General features: G+C 41.3%; 1 protein-coding gene across 7 annotated transcripts in view; it reads left to right on the top strand.

Moving 5' to 3' along the window:
• The window catches only part of NSD3 (nuclear receptor binding SET domain protein 3), a 143,526-nt gene that overhangs the window by 39,022 nt on the left and 81,607 nt on the right, over positions 1–22,897 (top strand). For all 7 annotated transcript variants that reach the window (XM_066380354.1, XM_066380356.1, XM_066380350.1 and 4 more), the window contains 4 exons: positions 9,302–9,373; positions 9,861–10,023; positions 18,906–19,060; positions 21,074–21,589. In XM_066380354.1, the coding sequence (XP_066236451.1) occupies positions 9,302–9,373; positions 9,861–10,023; positions 18,906–19,060; positions 21,074–21,589 (906 nt within the window). The remainder of the gene's footprint in view (positions 1–9,301; positions 9,374–9,860; positions 10,024–18,905; positions 19,061–21,073; positions 21,590–22,897) is intronic.

Here is a 22,897-nt window from a genome sequence, read left to right as displayed (position 1 = left end):
AGACGCCGGCTGTTAGTGTACTTCTAGTATACTATATATGTATATGTCAGATAGTGTTAGTACTGTGAAGAAAATAAAACTGGGTAATGAGATAAAGAGCAATCAGGGAAACTAGCTATTACAGTGTCTTAGTTCTATAAGAACTGCGTGTTTGACATTTTTCTTTTATTTTAAAGTATTTTATTGAATTTATCAGTATGATACTGGTTAATAAAATTATACAGGTACCCTTTAATTTCTTTTTTTTAAAAATATTTTTAATGTTTATTTTATTGATTTTAAGAGAGGAAGGGAGAAAGCAGGAAAGAGACAGGAACATCTGTTCCTGTATGTGTCCTGAGCAGGGATGGAACCAGCAACCTTTGTACTTTGGGACGAAGTTCTAACCAACCGGGCTATCCAGCCAGGGCTACCTTTTAATTTTTTTTTAATTAAGCGAGAGGCGAGTAGGCAGAGAAACAGACTCTGGCATGCACCCAAACCAGGATCCACCCAGCGAACTCCCTACAGGGCGATGCTTTGCCCATCTTGGAGCGCTGCTCCATTGCTTGGCAACTGAGCTATTTCAGCGCCTGAGGTGTAGGCATGGAACCATCCTCGGCACCAGGGCCAGCTTGCTTGAAATATCGAGCTATGGCTGTGGGAAGGGGGGGGGGGAATAGAGAAGCAGATGGTCGCTTCTCCTGTGTGGCTTGACCAGGCATTGAACCCGGGACTTCCACTTGCCGGGCTGATGCTCTACCACCAAGACAACTGACCAGGGCCTACCTTTTAATTTCTTAATGTCATTTATTAAATGCACCCCACAGAACTTAGCTCACATAGTATCTTATACTGTTTATTAAATAAATGGATAAATGGAAGGAGAGAAGTTAATGTATCCTTGCACCTCAGATACATTCAGTGTAGCATTTTTTTCCTAGATCTGAAATGAAAAGATATGTGATGCACTGCGACCCTTCAGAATCACAGAGATGCGCAAAATCTGAATTCGGTGTTAGCGTAGTTCCTAAGAATTGTCTTGTTGGTCCTTTGTGCTTTTGCTCTAGAGAATCTGGCAAGTAGGAGACTATTCAATTTTATTTAATAGTCTAGACTTTTTACCTTTATTATTTTTTTTAATTTATTGATTTTAGAAAGAGGAAGGAAGGTGGGGAGGGAGAGAAATATTGACTTGTTCCACCTAGTGTGTATTCATTGGTTGCTTCTTGTAAGTCTGGGGGATTGAACCCACAACCCTGGTGTATCAGGACAACGCTCCAACCAACTGAGCTAACTGGCTAAGGACCTTCTTGCCTTTATTGATAAAATGAGTTAAAATTACATATCTAGCTCTGGCTGTATAGCTCTGTTGGTTGGAGCTTTGTGCCAAAGCACAAGGTTATTGATTAGATACCTGGTCAGGGCACGTACAGCAACAGATCTACGTTCTTGTCTCTCTCTTGGTATCTCTCTATCCCTCCCTCCCTCCCTCTCTCTCTTTCCCTCCACCCCCTTCTCTCTAAAATCAGTAAACAAAAAAAATTTTTTTTTTTTTTTTGTATTTTTCTGAAGCTGGAAACGGAGAGAGACAGTCAGACAGACTCCCGCATGCGCCCGACCGGGATCCACCTGGCACACCCACCAGGGGCGAAGCTCTGCCCACCAGGGGGCGATGCTCTGCCCCTCCGGGGCGTCGCTCTGCCGGGACCAGAGCCACTCTAGCGCCTGGGGCAGAGGCCAAGGAGCCATCCCCAGCGCCCGGGCCATCTTTGCTCCAATGGAGCCTTGGCTGCAGGAGGGGAAGAGAGAGACAGAGAGGAAGGAGGGGGGGGGGCGTGGAGAAGCAAATGGGCGCTTCTCCCATGTGCCCCGGCTGGGAATCGAACCCGGGGCGACGCTCCACCGCTGAGCCAACCAGCCAGGGCCCCCCAAAATTTTTTATACTATTTCTCAATATAGAAATAGGCTGAAGCAATTAGAGGCAGGGTAAGATAGGCTGTTTTTCATATCTTTTTACTTTATTGGAATCTTGGAAAAATTCAGTGCAATAGTATTTCTAGTAACTTTGCAATGAGATTTTAAAGGCAATTCTGTCTTTGTTGGATATCTGCTATGCTTTATATCACTTAAACCTCAATCAACTATTATATCCAGGTATTAGAATGGTTAGATGTAATTTTTTTTTTTTTTTTTAATTTTATTATTATTTTTTTATTTATTCATTTTTAGAGAGGAGAGAGAGAGAGAGAGAGAGAGAGAGAGAGAGAGAGAGGAGGGAGGAGCAGTAAGCATCAACTCCCATATATGCCTTGACCAGACAAGTGCAGAGTTTTGAACCGGCGATCTCAGTGTTCCCAAGTCGACGCTTTATCCGCTGCGCCACCAGAGGTCAGGCGGTTAGATGTAATTTAAGACTTGTAGCCTGACTGAGCAGTGGCGCAGTGGATAGAGCGTCAGACTGGGATGCAGAAGACCCAGGTTCGAGACTCCAAGGTCGCCAGCTTGAGCAAGGGCTTATCTGGTTTGAACAAAAGCTCACCAGCTTGAGCCCAAGGTCACTGGCTCGAGCAGGGGGTTACTTGGTCTGCTGAAGGCCCGCGGTCAAGGCACGTATGAGAAAGCAATCAATGAACAATTAAGGTGTTGCAACGTGCAACAAAAAACTAATGATTGATCCTTCTCATCTCTCCTTTCCTGTCTGTCCCTGTCTATCCCTCTCTCTGACTCTATCTCTGTAAAAAAAATTAAAAAAAAAAAAGACTTGTAGTTCATTTTCTTTTTTAGTAAATCATGTGAGATGTGATTAAATGTTTTATTATTTAGGATCTTACAATATCTTGAGGTAAAGGAATATCAGTTTTTAGGTATAGATGAAGAAAGTGTCATTGACTGCACTATTACTAAAACCATTGCCTGAAAGTTGAGTTTTTGGGAAACCTAGATTTTTATCCTATTTTTCTCCTTCTCCTTCCTCTCCCTGCCCCAGCCTTTGCTTCCTACCTTCATTCTTATCATTTTTTCTTTCTTTTTCCCTTCCTTCCTCCATTTTATTTTAAAGAAGTAAAGAGCTAAGTGCCTGTAAGTTCACTTTTTATTAAAATTTTATCACATGTTGGGGGGCAATTAGAAGCTTAAAAAATAGTCCCTGGTGCCCTGGCCGGTTGGCTCAGTGGTAGAGCGTCGTCCTGGCGTGCAGAGGTCCCGGGTTCGATTCCCGGCCAGGGCACACAGGAGAAGCGCCCATCTGCTACTCCGCCTCTCCCCCTCTCCTTCCTCTCTGTCTCTCTCTTCCCCTCCCCCAGCGAGGCTCCATTGGAGCAAAGATGGCCTGGGCGCTGGGGATGGCTCCTTGGCCTCTGCCCTAGGCGCTAGAGTGGCTCTGGTCGCAGCAAAGTGACGCCCCGGAGGGACAGAGCATCGCCCCCTGGTGGGCAGAGCGTCGCCCCCTGGTGGGCGTGCCGGGTGGATCCCGTTCGGGCGCATGCAGGAGTCTGTCTGACTGTCTCTCCCCGTTTCCAGCTTCAGAAAAATACAAAAAAAAAAAAAAAAAAGTCCCTGGCCTGATTGCTCAGTCAAATAGAGTATTGTCCCGCTACGCCAAGGTTGTATGTTTGATCCCAGTCAGGGCACATACAAAAATCAACCAATGGCTTGACCAGTGATGGTGCAGTGGATAGATCGTTGAACTGTACTCTGAGATCCCAGGCCCTGAGGTTGCGGGCTTGAGTGCAGGCTCACTAGCTTGAGTGCAGGATTATTGACATCATCCTATGGTCGCTGGCTTGAGCAAGAACTCACTGGCTAGGCCCTGGCCGGTTGGCTCAGTGGTAGAGCGTCAGCCTGGCATGCAGAAGTCCCGGGTTCGATTCCCGGACAGGGCACACAGGAGAAGCGCCCATCTGCTACTCCGCCCCTCTCCCTCGCCCATCTGCTACCCCGCCCCTCCCCCTCTCCTTCCTCTCTGTCTCTCTCTTCCCCTCCTGCAGCTGAGGCTCCATTGGAGCAAAGATGGCCTGGGCGCTGGGGATGGCTCCTTGGCCTCTGCCCCAGGCGCTAGAGTGGCTCTGGTCACAGCAGAGCATCGCCCCCTGGTGGGCGTGCCGGGTGGATCCCGGTCGGGCGCATGCGGGAGTCTGTCTGTCTCTCCCCATTTTTAGCTTGGGAAAAATACAAAAAAAAAAAAAAAAAGAACTCACTGGCTGAGCTGGAGCCCTGACCCCAAGGCACATATGAGAAACAATCAGTCAACAAATAAAGTAATGCAACTATGAGTTGATGCTTCTCACCTGCCCCCCTTCTCGCTGAAAAAAAAAGTAAAAAACAATGCATAAATAAGTTTAACAACAAATCTGTTTTTCTCTCCCCCTTCCTCTCTAATTAAAAAAAGTTTTTTTAATGTTTATTTTACTGAGTTTAGAGAGAGAAAGGAGAAAGAAAGAGAGGCAGGAATATCAAGCTGTTCCTCTATGTGCCCTGTTTGGGGATCCAACTGGTGACCTCTGAGCTTCCGGACAATGCTTAGCCAACTGAGCTTTCTGGATTTCTCTCTCTAAAATCAATCAGTAAAAAATTTTTTTACAAAGCTTAAGAAGTGAGTACCATAAAAGTCCTACTTTAGCCTGACCTGTGGTGGCGCAGTGGATAAGGCGTCGACCTGGAACACTGAGGTCGCCGGTTCGAAACCCTGGGCTTGCCTGGTCAAGGCACATATGGGAGTTGATGCTTCCTGCTTCTCCCCCCTTCTCTCTCTCTGTCTCTCTCTCTCTCCTCTCTCTATAATGAATAAGTAAAATCTTAAAAAAAAAAAAAGTTACATGTGATAGGGAGATACTCCCGCAGTCAAGAGGAGCCTGGTTTAAAAAAACAAAAACAAACAAAAAAAAAAAAACAAACAAAAAAAAGTCCTACTTTATTCTGACAATATAATCTTTTTTTTTAAACAAGAGAGCGGGACAGACGAGGGGAGATGAGAAGCATCAGTTCCTCATTGCCGCACCTCGGTTGTTCATTGTTTGCTCTACCGTATGTGCCTTGACCAGGGAGTTCCAGCCGAGTCACTGACCCCTTGCTCAAGCCAGGGATCCCATGGTGAGCCTCTGCTCAGCCGGATGAGCTCGCATTCAAGCTGGTGACCTTGGGTTTCGAACCTGAGTCCTCTGCATCCCAGGCCGATGCTCTGTCCACTGCACCACTGCCTGGTCAGCTTGATAATAGAACTTTAAAGCTAGAGCTTCCAAGGCTCTCCTTTTTTGGGGGGGATTTACCCAGAGACCCCCGTCTTAGGCTGATATTCTGCCCATCTGGGGCCCAATGCTTGCAACCAATCTATTTTAGTGCCTGAGGTGGAGGCTCGTTGGAGCCACCCTCAGCGCCCACGCCTGGCTCGAATCAATGGAGCCACTGTCCGAGAGAGGAGAAAAGAGAGAGAGAAGGGGGAGGGAGAGGAGAGGAGAAGCATATGGTTGCTTCTCCTGTGTTGCCTGGACTCAGGACATCTACACGCTGGGTCCATGTTCTGCCACTCAGCCACTGGCCGGGGCCCCAAGGCTCTTCTGGCTTGTTGTTAGTATCATGCTTTTGCTAAGCTACATAGATGACTAGTTAGTGATGTGCACAAGTTAATATTTTGTAAGGTATTCATTTTTTTAAGGGCACTTCCTTAACTAGAACCACCTCCTTTAGAACAGTTTATTGAAAATGTTTTAAATTTTGACACCTCTGTGCCTTCTGGTTGTCAGTAGGGGTCCAGGCCCTTGGCATTTATCATCTTGAAGGGATCAGGGCGTTAGAGTGAAGCCCAAGTAAGAGGACTGCCAGCACCGGACAGTCCCCTTCCCCAGTACCTTAGGGGAGCAGAATGAGACCAGTGTGCCTGGAGGGGACGTTTGGAATATTTGTCCTCAAGCTGGTTTATTTATATATACAAATAAACATATATTCATAGGTACTTTTTTGAACAAACAAAATGTCTAAGATTTTACTTTTTGTTTCTAAGTATTTATCTACAAGTATTTTCTCCCAATTCTGAGCTGCTTGGCCTTCTGAAGAGTGGCTATTGTTTGGAACAACCTAAGTATATCTTCTTAATGAAAATGTGTCCAAACATCTAGGCAGCAGGAGGCCTGAGATCACTACTGAAATTGTATATTTTTTAAAGCTGCTTTAGCTGTTTTTCCTCCCACCAAATCAGAAACATGTGGAAGTGTTTCTGCATTTCTTCCTCCTTGGCAGGTGTAATGCCTCAGGCATGTGAGTCAAGGCCCTGATCAAACATTGGTCTTCCACCAGCACCTCTGGGCTTATCCACTAAGGCTGTATCATTAACTCTTAGTTTGCCATTTTCACTTATAAAAAGCCAAATAGCTGATTTGGTCCTATTAACAGAGTACAAGGTCTTAAAATTCTTAGAACTTGTTCGCATACAAAATTATCTTTTTGTACAGATTTTTTAAGTTTTTTTAAAATTTAGTGAGAGGAGGGGAGGCGGAGAGACAGACTCTCTTCTGCACCCTGACCAGGATCCACCTGGTAGGCCCACTAGGGGGCAATACTTGGCCCATCTGGGGCCATTTATTTAAGAGCCTGAGGTGGAGGCCAAGGAGCCATCCCCAGCACTCGAGGCCAACTCTAACCAACCTAGCCATAGCTGGGAAGAGGAAGAAAGGGGGTGGGGTGGAGAAGCAGATGGTCTCTTCTCCTGTGTGCCTTGACCAGGAATTGAACCAGGGACTTCCACATGCTGGACCGACACTCGACCACTGGGCCAGCCAGCCAGGGCTGATTTTTTTAGTTTTTAAGATTATGAATTTGGCCCTGGCTGATTGGCTCAGCGGTAGAGCATCGGCCTGGCGTGCGGGGGACCCGGGTTTGATTCCCGGCCAGGGCACATAGGAGAAGCACCCATTTGCTTCTCCACCCCCCCCCTCCTTCCTCTCTGTCTCTCTCTTCCCCTCCCGCAGCCAAGGCTCCATTGGAGCAAAGATGGCCCGGGCGCTGGGGATGGCTCCTTGGCCTCTGCCCCAGGCGCTAGAGTGGCTCTGGTCTCGGCAGAGCGATGCCCCAGAGGGGCAGAGCATCGCCCCCTGGTGGGCAGAGCGTCGCCCCTGGTGGGCGTGCTGGGTGGATCCCGGTCGGGCACATGCGGGGGAGTCTGTCTGACTGTCTCTCCCCGTTTCCAGCTTCAGAAAAATATAAAAATACAAAAAAAAAAAAAAGATTATGAACTTAAGAAACTTTTTTTTCCCCAGAAAATTTAAGAAAATGAACAATTTATTTTGCCTTTGAAATTTTCTTTTCACCTTAAATGTTGACATAGTTTTTTTTTTTAATGTGATTTGGCTTAATGTTTCGCAAACTATTAAGGATTTGAAATTCTGCCAGATTTCATGCGTATTATTCATAGTAATAAATCATTTGAGTTTGAATAAAAGTATTAGACCAAATATTTAAAGAGGAATATTTAGGATAATGTAATTTTATTTCAGCTGCTCTCTTAACTTTTTTTTTTTTTCTGTTTAAGAAACTTTTTGTGATTATTTACTGGAATATAGGTCTTTTCATGTAGAACCAACTAAAATGTAAAAAAGTAGTATTTTCCTAAAGTCATAAATTTAAAATTAAGATGTCTTGAATACTAAGAAGAGCTAACTCACTGATTGTTTTCTCCCCCCCAAAGCAACACTGTTAGTACCCAAAAACGTATTTTCTGTCCTTACTTGATTTTAATCTCTTTTAAGCTTAGCTATCCTTTGAACAACTAGAGAAAAATGGATTTTGGTCCTGGCTGGTTGGCTCAATGAATAGAGCATTGGCCCGGCATATGGACATCCCAGGTTCGATCCCCAATCAGGGCACACATAAGAGGTGATCGTCTGCTTCTCTTCCCCTCTCTCTCCTCCTTCTCTCTCTCTCTTCCCCCCTTGCAACCAGGGGCTCATTTGGTTCGAGCATTGGCCCTGGTGCTGAGGATAACTCGGTTGATTTGAGCATCGGCCCCAGATATGTTGTCAGGTGTATCTGGGTCCGGGTGCATGAGGGAGTCTGTCTCACTCTCTCCCTTCCTCTCATTTAAACAAAAGAAGAAAATGAAAATTATACAAAGTATAGTTCTTCTTGTATTGTTTCCCTAATCTTGTTTTCTCAAGGTAACTACTCATCAATATGGTGTCCAGTATATCAGATAAAAAGAAAGAATATGTTGATAGACATATAGATTACTGACATGATATACTTCAGTAGTTACCATCCCTCTGCTTAGATTTCCTCATTTTGTGTATTTCTGTAGAATAAGTTTTTAAAATATAAATACTAGGTTGTAGAGTGTACATATTTTGAATTATAACAGGTACTTTCAAATTGCCTCCCCAAAGGGTTGTAGAAATTAATTTTTAAATAACATAGTTGTTGGTTTTATGGTTAGAAAAGTAACGTATTGTTTATTATAGACAATTTGACAAATGCAGAAAAACATACAAAAAAATCAGTTATTCCATTAAGTTATAGTATACATCTAGTCTTTTTTTTAGTGCATGTAAAAAAATTATTTTTCCAAGATTGGAATTATACTATACAAACTACTTTGCAATTTGTTGTTTTTAAGAAAACTATCTAGTTATACTATAATTAATTTAACAAATTTTACATTTTTGAACATCAAGACTGTTTCTAATACTTGCTTTTATAGATAGCACTATTGTCATACCTTTGTACATATATACAAACACATATATATTTATACCTCTCAATTCTTTTAATGTTTTTATTTTTTAATTTTTTTATAACATAGCTTAGCAGAAATATGTAGTAAACATTTCTTGCATTTTAAAATTCAATTTATTGGGGTTATACTGGTTAACATAATTATACAGGTTCCTAATTCTACAACACATCTCTGTATACTGTCAATATATGTTTTTAGAAATGGACTTGCTGGGTTAGAATCTGAAAATTTAAGACTTCATTCATTTTGCCAAATTGTTCTCCAGAAAAACTCCCAAGTTACATCTTACTAGCAATCTTAGAGTGCCCGTTTTTTTTTCCCCACTCTTCTAGGTTTTAAAAAACTCCAAACTCAACAAATTGAGAAATTAAGTTTTAAAAGTAATAAAATAAGAAATGGGAGATAAAGCTATGGTCTGAAATAGAAAATGACTGTTAAGACATAGCATTAAGTACTGCATAAGTTGTAGTCTTACTCCTTACATTATCTGATTTAGAAGTGTTCTTTATTATCTTTGCTATTTGGTTTTCTTTGATTCTTTCTGTGTGTATCACTATTTGGTTTGCCATTTTATTTTTTTTACTTGTACCTTTTCACTAGAGACCAAATGAGAGGGTTGACCCTGTTTCAGAAAAACCAAGAGAAGATCCAGTACTAAAAGAGGAAACATTGGTGAGTTGCTGTATTGAATACTATGTAGTCAAATATGTCATAATATATATTCTATACATTATATAATATATATATAAAGATGAGAGTGGAATGATTAGATCACAACGCATTGAACACATGTTATAGTTCCATACATTTTTATTTCAGAAGTTTTACTAAAATAACTCATAGAACTGGTTTAAGGAAGATATTTTCAGTGAATTCCTTTTCTTTTCAAAACTATAACTACTTTTTAATAGATTATGTGAATTCTCAAGATTCCTTGTCAGTATTTGACAACAGAAACCATCAATCCTATTTTTAATATTTGGAGTTGGGCTTATTATTTTCCTCCTCTCTTCTTGCCTTTTACTAGTTATGGATAGCAGGTGTCAGAGAAAAGCATAATTGAAGATAAAATTTACATGAATAGCATGTTAAATGTTCTTGGTACATAGTTTCTTTAACAATTTCTCTGCTGATAAAGGTTTATGGTCTTGTTCTGTAGGTTCAGCCAACATTACCTTCTGTTCCAACAACAGAAGTGTCTGCTGGTGTTAAGTTCCAGGTTGGCGATCTAGTTTGGTCTAAGGTGGGAACCTATCCTTGGTGGCCTTGTATGGTTTCAAGTGATCCCCAGCTTGAGGTTCATACCAAAATTAACACAAGAGGTAAGAAAAAGTATAAATAGATATTACGTAAAAGGTCGGAGAGAAAAAAGTGAATCTTAAATGTTGTATATGAGTATAAGAATACACACATGACATATCATCTGACATCAAAATACGCATAGCTACATCAGTTTTTAATAACCAGTAAAAATAATTATGGGCATCTACATTGGCAGAGAGCCTCTACAACTGATATAGTCCTTATTTTCCCTTAAACACCCTGCATTTGTTTTATAATTTCTTTCATACTTTTTTTTTTAATTCCTTATCATTACCCTGACTTACCTATTCCTTTAGATTGCTCTTTATTTTATTTTATTTTATTTTATTTTATTTTATTTTATTTTATTTTATTTTTACAGAGGCAGAGATAGACAGGGACAGACAGACAGGAACGGAGAGAGATGAGAAGCATCAATCATCAGTTTCTCGTTGCGCGTTGCGACTTCTTAGTTGTTCATTGATTGCTTTCTCACATGTGCCTTGACCGCGGGCCTTCAGCAGACCGAGTAACCCCCTGCTGGAGCCAGCGACCTTGGGTCCAAGCTGGTGAGCTCTTTGCTCAAGCCAGATGAGCCCGCGCTCAAGCTGGCGACCTCGGGGTCTCGAACCTGGGTCCTTCTGCATCCCAGTCCGATGCTCTATCCACTGCGCCACCACCTGGTCAGGCCATACTTCTAGATGGATGTCTTATATGAGCTTAATAGGCCTTTAGGCCAAGTTTTTTTGAACACTTTAATTTCATCACTGACTCCTATGGTTAGTAATTTTTTAGCTAGACAAATGCCCTGATAAATTTTGCAAAATGTTTGTTTTTTTTCTTCCTCCACTCCATTTTTAAAAAACATCTTTTTTTTAATGTTTATTTTATTGATTTTAGAGTGAAAGGAAGGGAGTGAGTGAGTGAGACACTGACAGGAACATCGCTCTATTCCTGTGTGTGCCCTGACCGGGGAGAGAATCAGCAACCTCTGTGCTTAGGGACGGTTCTCTAACCAACTGAGCCATCTGGCCAGGGCTAAAAACATTTTAAGAAAATTGATTTGAGCCTGACCAGGTGGTGGCACAGTGGATAGAGCATCGGCCTGGGATGCTGAGGACCCAGCTTGAGCACAGGTTCATCCAGCTTGAGTGTGGGATTACCGGCTTGAGTGCAGATTTATGACCACATGGTTGCTGGTTTGAGCCCAAAGGTCGCTGGCTTAAGCAAGGGCTCACGTGGCTCAGCTGGAGTCTCCTGGTCAAGGCACATGTGAGAAAGCAATCAATGAACAACTAAGGTACTGAGCAAGAGTTGATGCTTCTCATCTCTCCCTTCCAATCTGTTTGTTCCTGTCTATCTGTTTCTCTCATTAAAAAAAATGGATTTAATATATATAGAGAAACATCAATTTGTTGTTCCATTTATTCATGCATTCATTGATTGATTCTTTGGGGTTTTTTTGTTTTTCTTTTTTAAGCAAGAAGCAAGCCGAGAGACAGACCGGAAGGGAAAGGAAAAAGAAGCCTCAACTTGTAGTTGCGGCACTTTAGTTGTTCATTGATTGCTTCTCAAACGTGACTTGACTAGGGGGCTCCAGTCGAGCCAGTAACCCCTTGCTGAAGCCAACAACCTTGTGCTTCAAGCCAGCAACTATAGGATCGTGTCAGTGACCCACGCTCAAGCCAGTGTCCTCGGGTTTTCGAAACTGGGACCTTAGTGTCCCAGGTCGACGCTTTATCTACTGGGCCACCACTGGTCAGGTCATTGGTTGGTTCTTATATGTGCCCTGACTGGGACTGAACCTGCAATCTTGGCATATCGGGACAATACTTTAACAACTGAGCTAGCCGGCCAAGGCACCTCTACTCCATTTTCGAATCTACATGTACTGAGATAGCCTTACAAAGTTAGTATGACATACAAGTATAGCTTGAATTTAGCTATATAGCATAGAATCCTACTGTAGGAAGGTTAAATATTAAGGACAGGTGTGTTCTAACTTTTCTCTACTCCTTTTCCTGGATTTGACCAAAACATGTAGATTAGATTCCTGTGATTCTGGCATTTGGAATGGACTTGCTTAGTAGCCAGAAGAAGGTTTGAGTTTGGAATTTCTGGATATTTGCTTTGCAAACTCATTCTTTTTTTTTTTTTTTAATTAATTGTGTTTACATAGATTCTAGGGTCACCCCAGCAAACTCGTTCTTGTTACATGTTTGAGCTCCTTATTGTCTCTGACAACCTTGCACCTGGTTTTTTTTTGTGACAGAGAGACAATTCTTTTATATATTTTCTCTTATATATTTTCTTATGCAGTTCTCTTAGCAACTCTGTGAAGTAGGTACTGTTGTTATTCTTGTTTCAGATAAGTAAATAGAGTCTTATTGTCTCACCTTCACTCTTAAATACTACTATATATTAAAGGAAAAGTAATTTACCTAGTCATAATTCACAGAGGTGTTTGGGGAGGAGTCCTAGTTCTTATGTTGGACTAGTAATCTCTCAGGTTTAATATCTCTGACGATAAATGAGAGAAAAAAGGGACAAGGAGTTTTCAGGAGGCCTAAACCTTCTTAAATATCAGCCATGGACAGGTAGCTTAGTTGATTAGAGTCTAACCGTTAGACCATTATCCTGATAAGCTAAATTTGCAGGTTTGATCCTCAGTCAGGGCACATAAAGGAATCAATCAATGAATATATTAATAAGTCAAGCAACAAATCAATTTCTCTCTCTTTCCTTCCCCCTCCTTCCCTCTCTCCCTCCCTCTCTTTCTCTCTCCTTCTCTCTCCTTCTCTCCCTCTTCCTCCTCCCTCTTTCCCCTCCCCCCTCTCTCTCTTCCTTCCTCTTTAAAATCAATAAATAAAAGAAAAAATTTTAATCTGGTTTAAAAATTCCTTATGTAATCTCCTGTTTAATGTCTAATAAAAATTTTCAAATCTAAGATATAATTGATTTCAGTTAAGATGGTTCGATTTAAACATAATATCCACATTTTTCTAGTCAGGATATGTTTGTCTTTCTCTCCCTACCTGAATTATCTTGGATTCCCCATAAATATTAGATTTTATGTTTCTTTATTGACCTGAGACTTGACTTCTCTAGAGCAATGTTTTTCAAACTGTTCTTGGTAAAAAACTAGTTTTTTTATTTTTTTTATTTTAAATCTACCATGGACTGATATTTTTGTCAAGTGACTATAAAATTAACTATTAGAGAAATGAAAGGCCTCTCCCTCCAAAAAACAGAGTATAAGATCCTTGATTGTATGTCTAGATGTCACAGCAATGCCAAATCATCATAGGTTCTAGATGCTCACTCTTAACTTCTTGCCTTTGTCACAGATTGGCTTATTCTGGGAACCACACTTTCAGAGGAGTTCTACTCTAAAGCAGCTGTTTCCAGATGTTATGGTCCCAGAGCCCCTTTAATCTTCAGATTTAAGGACTCTAAGAAGCTTTTGTTTACATTGGGTTATATCTGTTACTATTTATTTTCATTTAGAAATTAAAACTGAGAAAAAATTTTAATATTTCTTAATTTATTTTTATTAAAAATTTTTTTTATTGATTTTGAGAGATGCAAGAGAGAAAGATGGACAGGAAGGGAGAGAAAAAGAGGAAAGAGAGTGAAAAGCATCACTTGTTGCTTTACTTTAGTTCATTGATTACTTCTCGTATGTGCCTTGACCAGGAAGATCAAGTCAAGCCAGTAACCCCTTGCTCAAGCCAGCAACTTTGGTATCGTGTTGACGATCCCGTGCACAAGACAGCTACCCCACGCTCAAGCTAGCAAGCCTGCACTCAAGCCTACGAGCCCACATGCAAGCCAGTGACCTTGTAGTTTCAAACCAGGAACCTCAGCGTCCCAGGTCCATGCTTTATCCACAGCTCCACCACCAGTCAGGCTTCTTAATTATGTTTTGATGAAAAATAACTTTTCTCAAACAAAAAAATTAAGAAGAATGGTTTTGTTTTATATTTTTATAATGCTCTTTAATATCTGACTAAGTGAAGACACTAGGAGAAAGTGAGTTGGGGGGAGGGGAATAACAAGGGACAAATATACGGTGATGGAAAATGATTTGACTTTGGGTGATAGGCATGCAACACAATCGACAGTTCAAATGCTATAGAAATGTTTACTTGAAACCTATGTACTCTTATTGGTCAATGTCACTCCATTAAATTTAATTTTCTAAATAAACTTTGTTTTAGTGAGAGACAGACAGATGGGAAGCATCAACTCATAGTTGTACCACTTTAGTTTTTTGGGTTTTTTTTTTTGTATTTTTCTGAAGTTGGAAACGGGGAGGCAGTCAGACTCCCGCATGCGCCCAACCGGGATCCACCCGGCATGTCCACCAGGGGGCGATGCTTTGCCCATCTGGGGTGTTGCTCTGTTACAACCAGAACCATTCTAGCGCCCGGGCCAACTTTGCTCCAGTGGAGCCCTGGCTGCGGGAGGGGAAGAGAGAGACAGAGAGGAAGGAGAGGGGGAGGGGTGGAGAAGCAGATGGGCGCTTCTCCTGTGTGCCCTGGCCGGAAATTGAACCTGGGACTCCTGCACGCCAGGCCGATGCTCTACCACTGAGCCAACTGGCCAGGGCCTAGTTTTTTGTTTTTTTTTTTTTTAAATATTTTTTATTTTTATTTATTTATTAATTTTATTAGAGAGAGGAGGGGGGGAGAGACAGAACAGGGGGAGGAGCAGGAAGCATCAACTCCCATATGTGCCTTGACCAGGCAAGCCCGTGGCCTCGAACCAGTGACCTCAGTGTTCCAGGTCGATGCTCCATCCACTGTGTCACTACAGGTCAGGCCCACTTTAGTTGTTAATTGATTGCTTTCTTATACATGCCTTGACCAGGGTGCTCCAGACAAGTCAGTGACCCCTTGCTTAAGCCAGCGACGAGCTTCAAGCCAGAAACTTTGGGCTCAAGCCAGTGACCATGGGGTCATGTCTATGATTCCGCAATACAGCTGGTAACCCCAGGCTTAAGCTGGTGAGCCTGCACTCAAGTTGGATGAACCTGCTCAAGCCAGCGACCTCGAGTTTTGAACCTGGGTTCTCAGTATCCCAGGTGGATGCTCTACCCACTGCACCACCACCTGGTCAGGCTAAACAAAATTTTTTTTAAATGTAAAAAATGAATGAAGACACTAGGTTTTTTTTGTTTTGTTTTTGTGTGACAGAGACACAGACAGAAGGATAGATAGAGACAGACAGGAAGGGATAGAGATGAGAAGCGTCAATTTTTTGTTGTGGCTCCTAAGTTTGTTCACTGAGTGCTTTCTCACATGTGCCTTGATGGGGGGAGGGGGAGGCTACAGCAGAGTGAGTGGCCCCTTGCTCAAGTCAGCAACCTTGGGGTCATGTCTATGATCCCACGCTCAAGCCAGTGATCAGGCACTCAACCTGGATGAGTCCACACTCAAGCTGGTGACCTTGGGGTTTTGAACCTGGGTCCTCTGCATGCCAGTCTGACACTCTATCCACTGCGCCACCGCCTGGTCAGGCCAACTCTAGATTTTTGTATCTGCTTCTATATTCAATCTGTTATGACTTATTGTTTTGGTTTAAGTATGTGAAGTTGATCTTACCTGACTGGTGATGGTGCAATGGGTAGAACATCAACTCAACACTGAGATCATTGCTTTGAAAAACCGCAAAGTTGTGGGCTAGAGCATGGGCCATCGGCTTGAGCACAGGATTGCTGGCTTGAACATGGGATAGTCAACACGATCCCAAAGATTGCCGTCTTGAGCCCAAAGGTCGCTGGCTTGAGCAAGGAGTTGCTGGCTTGGCTTGCCTGAGGTCCAATTCCTGGTCAAGGCAGTATGAGAAGCAATCATTGCACAACTGAAGTGAAAGCAACTAGGAGTTGATGTTTCTCACTTTCTCCCCCCCCCCCCCCCACCTTCCTGTCTCTCTCTCTGCCTTTCTCTTTCAATAAATAAATAGTCTGGCTTCACACAGATAGGTAGATGTAAATGGGAAGAGTACTTTAATAGCCTTTTTCAGATAATTGTGATATGTGTCTGTTTTTATACCAACACTTAAAAGGTGGTGGGTTAGTTGCAGTGTGGAATCTGAAATCATATCGGTAAAGTTTTTGTATTTTGTTATGTTAAAATCTATTGATTCTGTCTTGCACTTTGAATTGATCTTTTACCTTTTATGGTTTTGTAACATCATATGTACTTTGGCCATTTAAAAAATATTGGTTACCACCTGACCAGTGGTGGTTCAAGTGGATAGAGCGTCGACCTGGGAATCTGAGGTCCCAGGTTCAAAACTGGAGGTCACCAGCTTGACCACGAGCTCATCCAGCTTGAGCGCAGGCTCACCAGCTTGAGTGCAGGGTCACTGAATTGAGTGTGGGAACATCAGCATGATCGCATGGTTGCTGGCTTGAGCCCAAAGGTCACTGGCCTGAAGCCCAAGGTCACTGCCTTGAGCAAGGAATCACTGGCTCCGCTTGAGTCCCCCCACCTCTGGTCATGGCACATACAAGAAGCAATCATTGAACAACTAAGTGACCGGCTCCAAGTTGATACTTCTCATCATTTCTCCCTTTATGGCTGTTTGTGTCTCTCACTAAAAAAAAAAGTGTGTGTGTGTGTATAGGTTACCAATTCATTTACACCTTCCAAATGTTGACACATTTGTTCATAGGTATTTTCTAAATATCACATTAGTTAATATCACCAATGATTTCATCAGAAAATTATTTGACTATTGGGAATTTTCATTGAAGACTAATTAATTAGGGGCAGATACTAGTTTTTAAAAATTATACATTTTACCGCGGCCCTGGCCAGTTGGCTCAGTGGTAGAGCGTCGGCCTGGCGTGCAGGAGTCCCGGTTCAAGTCCCGGCCAGGGCACACAGGAGAAGCGCCCATCTGCTTCTCCACCCCTCCCCCTCTCCTTCCTCTCTGTCTCTCTCTTCCCCTCCCGCAGCCAAGGCTCCATTGGAGCAAAGTTGGTCCAGGCGCTGAGGATGGCTCCATGGCCTCTGCCTCAGGCGCTGGAATGGTTCTAGTTGCAACAGAGCAACGCCCCAGATGGGCAGAGCATCGCCCCCTGGTGGGCATGCCGGGTGGATCCCGGTCGGGGGCTTGCAGGAGTCTGTCTGACTGCCTCCCTGTTTCCAACTTCAGAAAAAAAAAAAATTATACATTTTACCTGAAATATCAAATTTTATTATTGGTAACAAATGTGAATTGTTTGCCGGAATTCCAGTGACAAGTTGCTTTGTTCATTTTTGAGGAAATACCTGTCAGATGCTTGAGTTCAATTAGCCGTAGTTTTTTTTGTCAGTCATTCTTTCAAGTAAGACAAAGTGGCTGGCTCACCTTGCAGCAACTCAATTACACAAGTACTTTTCCTCAAGACAATTTTCATACTTGTATATGCAGAAATGCCTCATGCATACTTCCTACTTTGTCACCCATAATATTAAAAAGGTAGACATTCAAGGGCTGAGATTTAGTAAAATCAGTTTTTTATTGCTTCATGAAGGACATGAGGTAAAACTGGCTTTTTTTTTTTTAAACTGCCAGAGTGTGGTTGTGAAGAATATGACACTCGCCTAATAGGGCAGTGGTGTAGTGGGTAGAGCGTCGGACTAGGATGCAGAGGACCCAGGTTTGAAACCCCAAGGTCGCCAGCTTGAACGCCAGCTCATCTGGCTTGAGCGTGGGGTTGCTGGCTTGAGCATGGGATTATAGACATGACCCCATGGTCACTGATTTGAGCCCCAAAGGTCACTGGCTTGAAGCCCAAGGTTGCTGGCTTGAGCTTACGGTCGCTGGCTTGAGCAAGGGGTCACTTACTCTGCTGTAGCCCTCTGGTCAAGGCACATATGAGAAAGCAATTAATGAACAACTAAGGTGCTGCAATGAAGAATTAATGCTTCTCATCTCTCTCCCTTCCTGTCTGTCCCTATCTGTCCCTCGTTCTGTCTCTCTGTCACAAAAAAAAGTGTATGACACTAGTTTGGGGTCACTTGTTGCCTCTATTTGTGCTAAGATGTCAGCACTCTTACTGCCATTGCTCTTGCAATATTAAGTGAAAATATCAACATAGTAAAAAAAACAAATAAAATCTTAATATTATTAGGAAGATAGTTCGGTCTCAGAGGATCCCTGAAAAAGTTCTAGTGGTGGCCTGTTCTCTCCTATTTTAACCCCGGGTCTGTATACTACACTTTTATACAGCTATTAAAGCAATTTGACCAACACTTACATGGCTTTTAAAAGTCCAAGAAAGTATGTTACACATTTTTGAAGGAAAATGTATGTATGTTTAACCCAGATTGGTTTGTAAAAAGTTTTGAGGCAAGTAAAAATAAATTGTGTAATCAAGGTAACAAATCTGAAAATTAGCAGAATCTATGATTTTTTTTCTTTTAAAACTTGCTGTATTAATTTTAATTATTTGGGGTGATTTTTACAATATTTAATTGGTAGATATTAGATTATATCTTTGGGCAATCCAAAATATACAAGGGTTTTGGGGGCTTTTTTTTTTTTAGAGACAGAGAGGAAGAGAAATGAGAAGCATCAACTTGTAGATGTGGCACAGGCTAAGCCAGTGACCCCTTGCACAAGCCAGCAACCTTGCGCTCAAGCCAGAGACCTTTGGGCTTAAGCCAATGACTATGGGATCATGTTGATGATACCATGCTCAAGCTAGCTAGCAACCTTTGAGTTTTGAACCTGGGACTTCAGCATCCCAGGTCAATGCTCTGTCCTCTGTTCCACCACTGGTCAGGCCAAGATATACAAGTTTTAGTAGGAATTATACTAGGGAACCAGCTTAGATGCAAGTTTTTTGCAAAATATATGTGCATGCTTATGTTCTGAAATGGTTAATAAGGATTTTTACTTTCAGGTGCCCGGGAATATCATGTTCAATTTTTTAGCAACCAACCAGAGAGGGCATGGGTCCATGAAAAACGGGTACGAGAGTATAAAGGTCATAAACAGTATGAAGAATTACTGGCTGAGGCAACCAAACAAGCGAGCAATCAGTCTGAGAAACAAAAGGTAACTGACAGCTGTTAACATTATCAATTGAATATGTTTTTCAAAGGAATTCATAATTTAGTAGAGCTTTTTATACTTGAATTCAATTGTTACAATGTCTTTTTTTAACTTCTTCTATTCTGATTTTAATAATTTATTGTATCAGTAAGTTTTATGTCATATAAAAATGTTATAGTACCACATATTAAAAACTTAACTGCTCAATACAATGTTGGATTCTATTTTAAATTGAAATACAGGTAATCTATATAAATGTAGTAGATGTTAGTGAAATGTGGATTTTGCCAGATTTTTATTCTTTTTCCTATTTCAACATCTTTTCATAATTTTCTTTATTTTTTTAGCAAAATTTTTATGAGAGTAAAGTTTTTAAAATAGAGTAAAATTTTAAAATATACTGTGTGAGAGGCATTATTTTAAGCGTTTTAATGTATATTAACTCATTTAATCCTCATAAGAACTCAAACGAGGTAGATACTGTTACTCTGTTTCTACAGATGAAGCAGTTGAGGCACAGAAAGCTTGAGTAACTGGTTCAGTTCAGGCCTCACAGGTGTTGCAACCAAGAAGAATGTTTGTCTTTTTCTTTTTAATTTTATTTATTCACTTTAGAGAGGAGAGAGAAAGGGAGAGAGAGAGAGAGAGAGAGAGAGAGAGAGAGAGAGAGAGAGAGAGAGAGAAGGTGGGGAGAAGCTGGAAGCATCAACTCCCATATGTGCCTTGACCAGGCAAGCCCAGGGTTTTGAACCGGCGACCTCAGCATTTCCAGGTCGACGCTTTACCAAGAAGAATGTTTGATGATGGTTGATATTTTAGAATTTTGACATGAACTTGTGATACTCTGTCTGGTTGAGATTTTAATAGCTAATCTTAGTGTGGCTCTCCTATGATTCAGAAATTTGTCATGTTTTTACACTTTAAAAGCTAAATTTGATCATGGGATTTTGATTTTTATCACAGTTAACATTTTACTAATTTATACATCACTGACATATACCATCCGATATTTTCATTAACTAATTTATGGCTACCTCAGTCAAACCCCCTGGATAACTCCTAATTGCTTTGGTCATCTCACATAGCTCTATTTAAAGTTTTCTTATCACCCCTGGACATAGATACCTATGGTAACTGTGATTCCAGTTTATTTTTTTCTTGTACATTTTTGCATTGCTATTTCCTTGTCAACTTACTTTTGTTCCTTGGGGCTCTCTCCTTTCTGTTTATTTTGCCTCTGCATTATGATACAAACCAGCAGCACAACTTCAGTGCTGGCTCTTCAAATACCAGTTAGTTTGTTGTGATCTCTGTAGCACCCTGGAGCTTCAGGGGGGGTATTATTCTTTTTTTGAGAGAGAGGTAGAGAGAGAGAGAGGAAGGGAGAGAGATGAGAAGCATCGACTCATAGTTGTGTCACTCTAGTTGTTCATTGATTGCTTCTCATATGTGCTTTGACAGGGTGGGGGGAAGGGGACCTCATGCTCAAGCTAGTGACCTTGGGCTTAAGCCAGCAACCTTGGGATCATGTTGATCCCACACTCAAGTCAGATGAGCTTGCACTCAAGCTAGCAACCTTGGGGTTTCTAACTTGGGATCTCAGTGTCCTGGGTCAACATTTTATCTACTATGTCACCACTGGTCAAGCTAAAGTATCATTCTTAATGTCAGTGTTTTGTTGGCCATTGAAAGTAATCATTTCTGTAATTTTTTTTCTCTTTATCATTACTTCTTTTTATGAATATGATGTTAGAAGAACAAATCTCTCTTTGAAGGACTTTCTTTAGCAGAGTGGTCAACAGAGGATATATAAAAGAGTAGAGTTGCATGATATTTGATAGTAATATTAATTTATCGAAGTTAATAGAGTTAGAACATTTCATTGATTTGACTGAAGAACTGGAAGATATTTATGTATACTTAGAAAGATGACAGTACATTTAAACCAAGAGATACGGTTTAAATGTACTTGTTAGATTAATGTCTGTCTGATAATGACTATGTCTCTTTTTAAAGATTCGGAAACCCCGACCACAGAGAGAACGTGCTCAATGGGATATTGGCATTGCCCATGCAGAGAAAGCATTGAATATGACCCGAGAGGAAAGAATAGAACAGTATACTTTTATCTATATTGATAAACAGCCTGAGGAGGCTTTATCCCAAGCAAAAAAGAATGTTGCCTCCAAAGCTGAAGTTAAAAAAACTCGGAGACCAAGATCAGTGCTGAATACTCAGCCAGTACAGACCAATGCAGGTGAGGTGGCCTCCTCACCATCAAGTACTGAGATTCGGAGACAGAGCCAGAGGCGGCACACAAGTGTGGAAGAGGAAGAACCACCTCCTGTTAAAATAGCGTGGAAAACGGCCGCAGCAAGGAAATCTTTACCAGCTTCTATTACAATGCACAAAGGGAGCTTGGATTTGCAGAAATGTAACATGTCTCCAGTTGTGAAGATTGAACAAGTGTTTGCTCTTCAGAATGCTACAGGAGATGGGAAATTTATCGATCAATTTGTATATTCAACGAAGGTACCTCCTTTTTTCATGTTTCTTTTTTGTGGAGGGAATGGTATTTAATAAATAGTTAACCATGGCATTTAAAAGAAACAACACAATTTAGTAATTTAAATACCTTTTTATCTACTGCATTTGAAATGTACAACCGGTTTCTCTGTTTAAGATAGGGCAAAAAAGACATAAGCAAAAAGGCTATGTTTTCGTGGGGTTTTCTGCCCCTCTTTTGTAATATCCCCATCTGTACTTGATTAATCTTGAGCTGTGCTGCCAAAATTGAGCCTAGCTCCCTAAAGTCATGGAAAAAAACTGGGCATTTTGCCTGTTTCTAGTTTATATATTTAGTTTTTCTTAGTTGAAAAGTGTGCTTCTTATTAAATCATTTTTGTCAGTTATCTGAATTAACCATTGTAATCATTGTACCTACTGACCTGTTTGCTTGCACCTGTGATTTTGTTAAGCTCATGTTGGCTTGGGATATCTAGTGTGTTTTAGAGAAATGCTAGAACTCTGTTAGTTCTTTAACAGTTAACAGTGGTGACAGCTTGGGTACGGGTGAAAATAGCTTCTTTGAACCGAATGTCTATCATCCAGTCCTGGGCCTCCATTTAGTGCACTGATACATTTTTTTTTAAGACTAAAGCTCTTTCAGCAGATTTGTAATACTTATTCCGTAGACCTCTTCACTAACTTTCCACCCCAATCAATACCAGTTGGTTCAATTTAGTGGCGCCTCATGGATATGTACATTTAAAGAAGTCTGTATTTCCTAACATTGTCACATGCACATTAAAATAATTAAATATAGGTATGCTTTATTAGTGATATTATTTTCCTAAAGAGAAATATAAGGGTCCTCGATTAACCTCTTTCTGCTTATAGGTTCAACGGATTTTATTAAGGCTAAGCTACTTGGAAAAACTTGTTGCAGTTCACACTTTGTTCTTCTGATAGCTTTAAATGGCAAGTGAGGACTCTGCGGTGTTTTTTAATGCAGATTGGAGCTAGTTTTTATCTGCTTTAAATGCACAAATCAAACTTTTGCAGCCCCCCTCCAAAAAGTGCTGCATAAATGAAGTTCAAGATAAAACTGACCTTTTATAAATGAAGGCTTAAAAAACATATATGTATTTATAAATCACTCCTTTATTTCACTGCGTTAAAAATACCTAAAGTTGGCCCTGGTTGGTTGGCTCAGTGAATAAAGCATTGGCCCAGTGTATGGACATCCCAGGTTTGATTCCCAGTCAGGGAACATGTGAGAAGCAGCCATCTACTTCTTTCCCCTACCCTCTCCCACTTCTCTCTCTCTTCCCCTCTTGC

Source organism: Saccopteryx leptura, chromosome 4, assembly GCF_036850995.1.
Source record: "Saccopteryx leptura isolate mSacLep1 chromosome 4, mSacLep1_pri_phased_curated, whole genome shotgun sequence".
Classification (NCBI taxonomy): domain Eukaryota; kingdom Metazoa; phylum Chordata; class Mammalia; order Chiroptera; family Emballonuridae; genus Saccopteryx; species Saccopteryx leptura.
Note: the sequence above shows the minus strand (reverse complement) of the source record. Positions and strands in the feature narration are given on the sequence as shown.